Source organism: Glandiceps talaboti, chromosome 3 (assembly GCF_964340395.1).
Source record: "Glandiceps talaboti chromosome 3, keGlaTala1.1, whole genome shotgun sequence".
NCBI lineage: Eukaryota > Metazoa > Hemichordata > Enteropneusta > Spengelidae > Glandiceps > Glandiceps talaboti.
Window position 1 is genome coordinate 13246749 of NC_135551.1, and position 11813 is coordinate 13258561.

General features: G+C 36.9%; 1 protein-coding gene across 1 annotated transcript; it reads left to right on the forward strand.

Annotated features, from left to right (window-relative positions):
* Positions 1 to 1508: 1508 nt before the first annotated feature.
* On the forward strand, positions 1509 to 11324 carry LOC144433059 (neogenin-like). The gene is made up of 10 exons (XM_078121371.1): positions 1509 to 1622; positions 2982 to 3159; positions 3690 to 3875; positions 4343 to 4450; positions 5494 to 5662; positions 6623 to 6768; positions 7898 to 8005; positions 8510 to 8713; positions 9286 to 9387; positions 10962 to 11324. The coding sequence occupies exons 1-10, from the start codon at positions 1509 to 1511 to the stop codon at positions 11153 to 11155; spliced, it is 1509 nt and encodes a 502-aa protein (XP_077977497.1). The 3' UTR covers positions 11156 to 11324.
* The last annotated feature ends 489 nt before the right edge of the window (positions 11325 to 11813 follow it).

Genomic DNA, 11813 nt, shown 5'->3' on the forward strand with positions numbered 1-11813 from the left:
CATGCATGTATGTATGTATGTATGTATGTATGTATGTAATGTATATATGTATGTATGTATGCATGTATGCATGTATGTATGTATGTATGTGTGTATGTATGTATGTATGTATGTATGTATGTATGTATGTATGTATGTATGTATGCATGCATGCATGCATGCATGCATGCATGTATGTATGTATGTATGTATGTATGTATGTATGTATGTATGTATGTATGTATGTATTCTCTATTGTGACAAACGACATACATTGACATTACAATGGGATATCGTGCTTTAATGTGACAGTCGGGCATAGCAGCCGTATTGGTACATGCACTTCACTTATACTTGTATATAAGTACGTCATAGCGCAAAATAAATGAAAGAGAAATCGATAAATAAACTTACTGCAGATACATTGGCATGATTGGGCTGGTAATCATGTTACCTGGATACTTATAACATTACAAACTCCCTGGGTACAGCTGACCTCTAGGTGGCAGTATGATGATTGGCTACTGGTGGCGGCTCCTGGTATCCCTAAAACGGCTTATGCCAGCTGTGTCGTTCATTCTGTGGGGTGAAGGCGATGATCGACTACATCTACAGATAGAAGTATATACTAATCAATTCTTTATTTGTTAAATTAAAATGTTTTAATAGGTTTATGTATTCCCCCTGATTATATTTAAATAATATATATGCTTGCCTTAGTTCCCCAAACTCACTGAAGTGGAGGGATTACATGCAGGACAGCGCCCCTAGTGGCGTCCCTGGATAACCGACACGTCGTTTAAATGCGGGTCATATATAGCCTCTGTGGAAAATATATTTTCTTAACACATTTCTAAAGAATTCATAATTTTTGAGATAGAAAAAAAAACACTACTCAATGTAGTTGTAAGTTTACTCATTGTATACGATCGGAGTATGCTTTAAAGGTATAAAATTACAAAGGAATTCAGTGTTGGTACAGGTCACAGTTTTAACAGTTCATGTAATGATTTGAGAATGTTTATCGTCTACACCTACAGATATACACATGAGACAATAAGCGGATTATTCCGGAAATTGTCATCCTTTAAACGGAAATTTGGAAAATTGTCGAGCAATTTTTCATTGGAATATTGTTAATCATCATGACAAAAGAGGTATTAAAATTGGCATTAGGGAAATTTAAAGTGTCACCATCATGTGAACAACCTGGAAAATTTACGAAAATTAACAATTTCACGATAATTAAGTTGTCTTTATTTGCTCAGGGTAATGCCAACAACCCTATATCATGGAAATAGGAAATTAATTTGAATATGGGTGTACTAATTACTTTGACAATCTAGGAACAAGATTGTGATAATGAGAGGGCGATTAAAACTACTGGAAATTAGAAATAAAAATACCCTCGTTGTATTCACATTAATTGGTTTTTCTCGAATATTTATCAGCATGATTAATTGACGTATTTGTTCCACACTCAATTACATCTAACATACAACAGGCAATCGTCAGTCTAACACGTTGAGATGTTTCGATTACTCCTCACTATCACCCTGTGGTGTTCTCTGTTCGAAGTATATACAGCCGAAGATGTGAACGATGTATACACAGTGGATGAACCCAACAGCAAAGGCGCAGAGGTAAAGTCATAATTAAGCAGTGCGTCTCTTTAGTTTGTGTCGTTCAAACTTGTCTTTCGTTGTAGAGTATCAGAATTGCTAATAATATATCCCTTTTTCTGACACAATTTCAGCTTTGCCATCACATCTATCAAGTAGGTCGTATAATCTGGGATTGGGTTTGGTTGCAATTCGTTAATAATGGCATAAATTCGAGACGGGGTGTACCGCCCAAGTTCAAAACGATGTACCCTATCTAGTATGGATTTGTTACCGAAAGGGCGATCGATTTTAGCGGTACAACCCCACTCACCTCCTAATATTGGAGTACCCCAATCTGGCATTTTGACAAGCATAGATGATGGGACCCATCTGAATTTAGTGATGTGTATACAAATGACACATGGTGGACATTTTTCTACTGTTAACTCGGTATCTATCTCCTCTACGTACAAGATGGTTGTGCAGCTTTATAATTGTTTTCGTTTTAAGTAGTATAATAATGAAATGTAATATCATAACTAGGCAAAGCCCAAAAGCTCGAGCAGAGTATATTCATTTGTGACTGCGACCAGCTGCCTCGCGATGATTTTGTAGATAGCACGTACCCTCCCCCCGTGAAGAATACTCATAGTATACGGAAATCGCATGCCTAGTCACTGCATTGCACTTGAGTAAATCCACCCCAAAGCCTTTGCTTAATAGCTCGCGCAGTGGCCGCAAAGCGGCCACGGAGAGGCTCAATGAATAGTACGCATGAGCGTCCTATATACTATGCGATGTTTTTTTGTTTTTTTCCCCCAAGGATGCATTGCGGTACACTGGCACGCATACGCGTTCTATATACAATGCGCAATCTCCACGCGGAGTGCGCTATCTACAATATCACAGTGAGTCAGCCGGAATCTGCCCTGCACGAGCTAATTAGGGGCTTAGCCTAGTTATGATATTATATAGAACACGCATGCGTACTGGTCATTGAGCCACTGCGAAAGTTTGCTTCTTTTGAAATAATAAAAGAATTTTGTCTATTTTTTCAACCAAACCGACTATCTTTTATATTCCTAATAAAACATTACAACTTTATTGGGCAATCATATTGTATTCTCAAATGACTTAATTTTGATAAAATTTCGATCTCTATTTCTTTTCATTTTTTAATTATTAATATTTTTTTCTTTTAGGCAATGGGTGAGAGATTTCTTGAATAAAGAACATAAAGGTTTAAACTGTTAATTATATTGATACGTAAACAATATATAGCTGGAAAAAGAAACACACGGTATGATTGGTAATCCTGACACAAATGCTCACACAAACAGGCAACTTATATGGTGGATGACATGTTGTAACTATTAACTGCCTTTGTTTTATTGCAAGTATCACAACCTCAGAGACTTGGCAATTACCAGTACGAAACGCTACAGTATCATAAAGAATGAAGCTGAACTAAATGTGGATGGTAATGACAAATTTAAAGACAACCTTTTCACTACTGTGAGACAGATTGCACGTTCTCCGTTCTTTGACCGTCTGAAAAGACATGGTTCTTTTAGTGGTAGGTGTGGAAATTGTTGATGTTTTTCTAATCAATGCAATGCTAAACCCATATGCATAATTATACAAGCCCCATACTTTTAATCGTCCACATAATTGTGTGTTCTGTGCAACCTGATGACGTTCACTTATGTCTGTCTGTCTGTCTGTCTGTCTGTCTGTCTGTCTGTCTGTCTGTCTGTCTGTCTGTATGTATGTATGTATGTATGTATGTATGTATGTATGTATGTATGTATATGTATGTATATGTATGTATGTATATGTATGTATGTATGTATGTATGTATGCATGTATGAATGTATGTACGTACGTACGTATGCATGCATATATGTATGTATGTATGTATGTATGTATGTACGTACGTAAGCACGTACGTATGTATGTATGTATGTATGTATGTATGTATGTATGTATCGGATGGATATTACTTATCAAATGTATTAAATCTAGCAAATCTAAAACTATAGTGCACTTATTATGTTATGTAGACCAATAAATTTACCGTTTTTCTAAACTAAACAAAACGTCTAGAACCTCCTGAAAACGTCATTATCGTACCACTATCGCCAACAAGTCTTGAAATAACCTGGGATCCACCAGCGTCAGAGCTTAGCAATGGTGAAATTACTGGTTACAAGTTACGATGGAAAGAGCTACATGAAAGACGAAGTAATACTGTGAACATTGAAGGAGGGCTTCGATCTTTTATAGTTGAAGGTGAGAGAGAGAGAGAGAGAGAGAGAGAGAGAGAGAGAGAGAGAGAGAGAGAGAGAGAGAGAGAGAGAGAGAGAGAGAGAGAGAGAGAGAGAGAGAGAGAGAGAGAGAGAGAGAGAGAGAGAGAGAGAGAGAGGGGGGGGAGGGAGGGGGGTTAAAGTGGGATTGGAGGAGCGAATGATATAAAATTGGTACTTTTCACAGCATCCAACCACTTTCCTGATACAATGTAATCGTTACCAGATTTATTAAAAGCGCACGCGTTATCAGGGTAGTAACACAGCTGTCTGTTTTGATGTTAGTTATGAGATAATATGTAACTAAAGGATTTTGTAGGAATAATGTCAGAATTATCATTATAATTGTATCATTATATCAAATACATGAAAATGTAGCAACTTTAATCGTCTTCATCTCACACTTATACTATCCAATATGCATTCCTCGTGTTGGTTTTCTCTCATATATAGATCTTGAGCAGGACACAGCATATAAACTAAGAATGGCTGCTATGACGTTGAGTGGAACTGGACCATTTACAGATTGGATGGAAGGTCGAACTTTGAAAGATGTAGTTGGTAATAATCGTGCAATTAAAACTCTTATGCAGACGTATGTGATATAGTGACAGAATTAATCCACTGGTTTGTTTCCCGTGGAAGGTGTCTTTCTAGAGGTGTATGTTTCTGATTACAATCTTCACCATTAAAACAAGACAAAATGCAGACTGAAATAAAGTTGTAAGCAAATTGACTACAAATATTGTATTCAACATGATCCCAGCGTACATGATGATTTATGATATAAGTAACACAGATGGATGTCTACATACTTTGTCCGTATCAGCATAAGTCCTCCATCCAATAGAAGAAAATTATCTGGTTGTAATTACTGTAATCGCAGATGCCATTGTAATTTTCTGAAAGTTACTTGTGAAATTGAATGTGTATTTTCAAATATATTTTGAACAATTGACCCTGTACGTCTGTCCATCAGTCCGTCCGCCCGTCCTTGCGAGCGTGCATGAACCTGTTCGTCCGTCTGTCCGTGCATCCGTCTATAAATATGTAATACCTCAACTGAGCATCCACTCCCGCTGTATGCATGATGAATTTTATACTGAGACCTTGAACTTTGACCTCGATCTCGATGTTTTCAATCTGTGAGTGTGACATACATAGATGAGGTTGAAACAAACCTAGCATATCACTTCAGTTCAATTATGTAGATTACTTCGTTTCATGATTTTTCATTAATGAATGAATGACGGCCATACAATGTATACGTTGCTAAATTCAGAATATGAATGAGTACATTCAAATGTTCGGGCTTCGTGTGCCTTCGTAACTTTTAACCGAATGGTGACTGTATTTTTTGGAAAAAATATGTCACTTCATAACTGAAAAACGTTACAAATCATACGCACTTTGTAGTTATGATTAGTATTTATTACTTCAGTGATAATTCGGTCACAGAGAAGTAAAGTGTTTTGGGAGAGGGGGGGGGAGAACTGTGCCTTCTCCGCAGAGTTAATCCTTCACAAATAGTATATATCAATTCAGAGAAAAATACAGGTTTACTTTCACAGGTTCCATAACTTCTTTATCTGTATCCCAACCAGCCTCAGAACATTCCAATCTGATTTCTCCACCCGTGGTAATCAGATCAATAGTTTTATCTCAGAGCGCAATCCACCTAGAATGGAACGACACTTTTCTTAATCAAGAACAAGGTATCACTTCCGTCAGGCTGTATACTATCCAGTATGAAGCGAGATATCCGTACGCAGAGTAAGTAAACATTCTCTAAAGGTCTTTAGAAATCCTGTCAAAGGCGAAACAGCAAACTTCATTTTGTCATTGGTTATTACCTTACAAGTAACTGTTTAAGTAGTGGGAGTTGGAAAGTAACTAACCGTCGTGCTATTTATTTGCTGATGTAATGTTGCATGCAGTCAAGTGGGCAGGATGCTAGAAGCAACCATGTGATGCAATTACTCTCATAACATAGATAATTATGTGGTTCTACAACCATCTAGTTTATATATTCTTGCGTTCCATAGTCACCTAGTTGTTGATTAACAGTAAAATTAAACGTTACACAGTTACTAAAAGCATACAAAACGAGGGAAATGAAATTACACAAATTTGTACCAACGATTTTATGACTGTGTTCTTTAACTTGGGCTTCGGTTATATTTATTTAAGCACTACGCGTGCTATTCAGAAAGGACGCTGTCTACAATGCCTTCACCACCTGGGATGTAATGATACCTTGTGTTGTTTGGTAGTTTACCAAAGAGCTCGATTGGTAGTTCTACAACCCAATACGTGGTGGTTGACTAGCAATTCAATAACCACCCAATGTTTTTAGTACGAAGAGTATATCCTTCAATAATCTCTACCAATGTTTAGTGTTTGTGGTGCAAGTGTAAATGTGTTATACTGGTATAGCTGCATTTGGAATTTCCTTATTAGTCACACTAATATAATGTGAATGTAACGTATTACACATTGGTATAGTGGATGCTTGAAGTGTCTAAAAACATAACATCTACAATGACCATCATACCATTGTCATTTCCCCAAACTCAGTGCCAAAATGTTTGCATATAATATACACTTATACATCACACGTTTTGTCGCTGCCTTTGTCATATTTATATTGAATACCCACGTATGCCCTATTCAGAAAGGACGCTGCCTACAATGCCATTTGCTGAATTAATATAATTCTTCCTTGTGTACTAGGTTAATATATGTGGAAACCGCAGACTTGGAGTTAATTATTCGGGGACTGGCGCCAGGCACACTATATCGGTTTGCAGTCAGGGTGTCTATAGGGGAACAAACCAGTGCTTGGTCATTGTCTGTCTTTATCAAAACTTTTGAGGCCCGTAAGTTCTTCTCAATTTAACTACATATCTTTAGGGAATGTTTACTGTCCTCGCTAAAGTAAGAAAGCTATTGTTTCAGTTAATTTCATTGATTAATAAGTAGTCATCATGGGCGATGAATCTAAAAGCGAATGTCTGTCTGTCTGTCTGTCTGTCTGCCTGCCTGCCTGCCTGTCTGCCTGCACCCCCCTCTCTCTCTCTCTCTCTCTCTCTCTCTCTCTCTCTCTCTCTCTCTCTCTCTCTCTCTCTCTCTCTCTCTCTCTCTCTCTCTCTCTCTCTCTCTCTCGTTACGTTGCTGATACGGAACAAACGGTGATGCGTATGTAACGGCACAACAAATGAAGAGGTGATATCGGGTAATGACCGATTTATCATATGCCAATGCACGGGAATGCAAAGAGAATACACGGAAAATAAATAGAGTAGAACCCGTTATGCGCTTCGTGCATGCCCCGACATTCAAGTTGTCAGGTGATATTCATGTGCATATAGTCTTCAAATCGTGTCAACCTGCTTCAATGAAATCTTTTAAATGATCTTTCAACTTTCATTAGATTCCGGAGTAGATTTTCATACTTATTAATTTGACAGTAGTATAGATTCCCTATAGGTTGTAGCGTTCACATAGTGGGAGGCGATATCGATTGCGTCTGATGAAAGACAGTTGCATCAAAATAAACGTAAATGTACTATGCACATATACTGTAATTTGTAATTTAATGTACGATAGTAAATCATATGGATATTTTTGTCCAAATTTTCCCGTTTTGACAAAAATCTCTCAATTTTGTGAAGATCGGCCACCATTCTTTGTTTATGTTCGGAATTACCATATCGTGTCCAAACAGCAAAGCGTTTTCTGATGATTTTGAACGACGTGTATATCATCATGTTGATCGATATCAGAAGTGATATTTCGCGTTTTAAACGGCATCAAGAATGGCCGATCTGGGCATAGGTACACGATTTTGAATTTGGTTGTCCCTGTCTCTTTGTCACCATATATCTATAGTTGGTTGGCTTGGAGCTGAAAGTCGCATTGTAGGATAGGATGATAGCAAACAATACAAAGACGTCGTCGATTTATCAGAATATACAGTCGTTGATGACTTGTGTGCTATTTTTTTAGCTCCTGGATCACCGCCAAGTCTGTTGGCAATTTCCCCATTAGAAAACAACCCTTCATCTGTCTCTCTATATTGGATGCCACCATCGTATCCAAATGGCATAATAATAGGTAAAGGTGATTTCCCTATATGTTATCTACCTATTACTAGTGTATGCATGTACTGTATACAAGAATATTGAAATGCGAAGGACTAATGACATTGGAAAAAAAAGTGAAAGTGACATTTATGACTCCGTCATCGTCGCTCATTACTGGAATTAATTAAGTAATTAACTAATTAATGTCTGTCTGTATGTCTGTTTGTCTGTCTGTCTGTAGGTGTGTATGTATATATGTATGTATGTATGTATGTATGTATATATGTGTGTATGTTTGTATGTATGTATGTATGTATGTATGTATGTATGTATGTATGTATGTATGTGTGTGAATGTGTGTTGTGAGTGTTTGTTTGTTTGTTTGTTTGTTTGTTTGTTTGTTTGTTTGTGCGGGTGGATGGTTGAATGTGTATATATTTGTGTTGTCGCTTGCTAGAGATATATTCCTTTGTCGTATGAAGTACAATTCAAAATGTTTCCATCTTGTCATACCAGGTTATGTTTTATATTACAGGATATCTCATTTATTTCACAACTGACAATACGCAACAAGATCATAATTGGGTAATAAACGCGTACATAGGTAGTAGCCAGACAGCTGTCATTGAGCATTTGACTGTAGATACCACGTACTATTTCAAAATACAAGCAAGGAACGCTGAAGGTGTTAGTCCTTTGTCCGATATATTAACGTTTCGAACACCACCTGCATCGGAAGGTAAGACAATGCTTATCTTTCGAGTCGGGGCAGCAATGACTTGAGTAAACAGTCAGGCGTATTTTGTGTCACTATACCCCGTCCCCTTTGCACTGCAATCCTAAAATAAGCGACTTGACCATGTAATAACTTGTCTGAGTAAACGCTGAGGCTGTCAGTCGATCACCTCAAGTAATAGAAAATACAATTCTAGCCTGCACCGATGTATGATTCAAATTACAAAGTTTAATTCTTTAAGTTGTGAACGAAAACCCACTGTCACATCATTTGTTCAACTTTGATTCCACAAATTTAAAATGACTAGCTGGAAGTCGCGCTTTCAGTTAAAACCGTGTTCATCGTTCTATTAAGTTTACAAAACTTAGTGAGCGTCACTGTTTGAGTTTGCGGAAACAAGTAAGTTGATTTCGTGACAATTGTTCCGAGTGAAAATGGCGCTTCTTCAGAAGGTTGTAACATTCGCTTTTGCTTGAAAAGTTTTATGAACGTGTGCAGATTTGATAAACTAATACAAAAGTTCAATTAGTTCATTAGCATGTCTGGAACGAATTTTACATTCTATTTTCTTCAAGAATCACCACCGAGGACATTAATGGTTGTACCAGTAGAGGGGAATCCTTCAGCTATCGATTTGAATTGGCAGTCTCCTCGTCCTACAAATGGCAGATTAATAGGTAACAGGCTTTCTCCTTAATGTTACAAGTACTAATACCTATGTAGTGTTTGAAAAACGTACACAAATTACTAAGTAGAATATGATTTTGTTTATTAATTATATTAATAAGAACGAATGAACAAGAAAATACCCAACCACTGCTACCATTGTCCTGTAATATCAGAACTTAACTATCAGTCAAACATCTTCTGACAACCATGCGGTGATTCAGTCGTTGATGGTAGTGTGAGAAAGGAGGGGGTCTTGTAGGAGATAGTGTGGCAAGATATATAGTGAATAATGTGCTGCAGTTTGAATGTATATGTTGGGTTCATGTGATCCCATCAATGTTGGTAGTCTGCTCGTCACGTCGAGTTCTGGACTCCAAGAGATGTTAACACTTACTGCGTTATGTGTTAATTGGGCAAATAGCCCATGAATTTGTTCTAGCAATGCACTAATTGCAAAGTTGGTAAACATCGATAAAGACAGTGATAACGATAGGAAATAGGAAAAAAACAGTCAGAGGAAATGATAATCATGATGACAATATTTCAAACTTTATTTGACAATAAAAGCTTAAGAAAATACGAAATAATAACATTAGATATCAGGGAAAAGCGCGAGAGCAGCATTATTTAATGGTCCTGATCCCTGTGGTATTAATCAATGCAATGGCTTCCAGCAAATTAACTGTGATGGCAGTGGTGGTGGTGGTGGTGGTGGTGGTGGTGGTGGTGGTGGTGGAAAAAACATTGCCTTTAATATCATCAAATTGATATTATAGCAATGGTATCTAGTCCTTTGGGGTCACACTTTACAAAACAGACCTGATTTGACCCCCCCCCACTTGTAATTACTGAAGACTCCCTAAAATTGCAAGCTATATCGAACATAAGTGATTTTCATTTGCATGCTCTTATTATTGAAGCTTTTCCCAAATGATGTGAAATATGACGCTTGCATTGGTACGATATTTCACAATTACCGAAAATAATTAATTATGCAAATGTAATTAATGTTAATTAGATGTTTACCAAACCCTAACATGTCTTTGCTATTCTCATAAAATGAATGAGTTTCATAACTGATGTATGCAGTAGTTATTTAGCAGTGGTCCTAGATCTAGACAGACAGACAGACAGACAGACAGACCGATAGATAGATAGATAGATAGATAGATAGATAGATAGATAGATAGATAGATAGATAGATAGATAGATAGATAGATAGATAGATAGATAGATAGATAGATAGATAGATAGATAGATAGATAGATAGACAGACAGCTATAATATCACCTTTCTCTACGGAAGGCAATGCGTATGCATATTGCTGGTTATTTGAAACAGATAATACAGAAATTGCAATAGGATGTGTGTAACAGTGTGTGTGCGTGTGTGTGTGTGCGTGACTGGCTCAAGGTGTGTGACGGTGTAGATTTTTATACATAAAAGCTAGAATATTGAGAACGTCGAAAACAAGAAATTCCAAAGTTATGCCAATTTGCTCTTGTCAAAACAAATGTTACTATCGGCTTAATTCATTCGAATGTTTCTTTCTTGTCATGCTATTTAATATTTTCTTCCATAGGATATCTCATTTACTATGCAACTGACCCAATGGACTGTACATGTGATTGGGTAATCCTGCCGCACAATGGTAACAGCCTGACAGCCACCGTCGATGATTTGGCTGCAGATACTATTTACAATGTTAAGATTCAGGCAATGTATGAGGACCGTGTTAGTCCCCTCTCTGATATCGTAGAGTATAGAACGCCTTAAAAAAGGTAACCTGCGCTTTTACTCTGATGATCCTCCAACTACCACACGTACGTACGCGAGTAGTTATCATGTTTTACTCATGGTTCATTGACTACTAAGAAACAAACTAACGAAATATTAGTTGAGTGTTCTTCGATTTTTGACTCATTTTTGACCTTGGATGTAAAAGATAGTCGCTTTCTTGATAAACTTTGAGATTGATTATTGAATAATGTGTACTATTACATAACTATATCTAATTAGTTACCACGCACGCACGCATACATACATACATACATACATACATACATACATACATACATACATACATACATACATACATACACTATATACATACACACACTCATACATACATACATACATACATACATACATACATACATACATACATACATACATACATACATACACTCATACACTCATACATACATACATACATACATACATACATACATATATACATACATACATACATACATACCTACCTACCTACCTACCTACCTACCTACCTACATACATACATATACATACACATACACACGTACACACACACACACACACACACACACGTTTTATTTGCCATGGTGTACTAATAAATTTCCTTGCCATATGTTACAGCTGCAACATATAAGATCTATAGGTGCACACTTAGTGATCA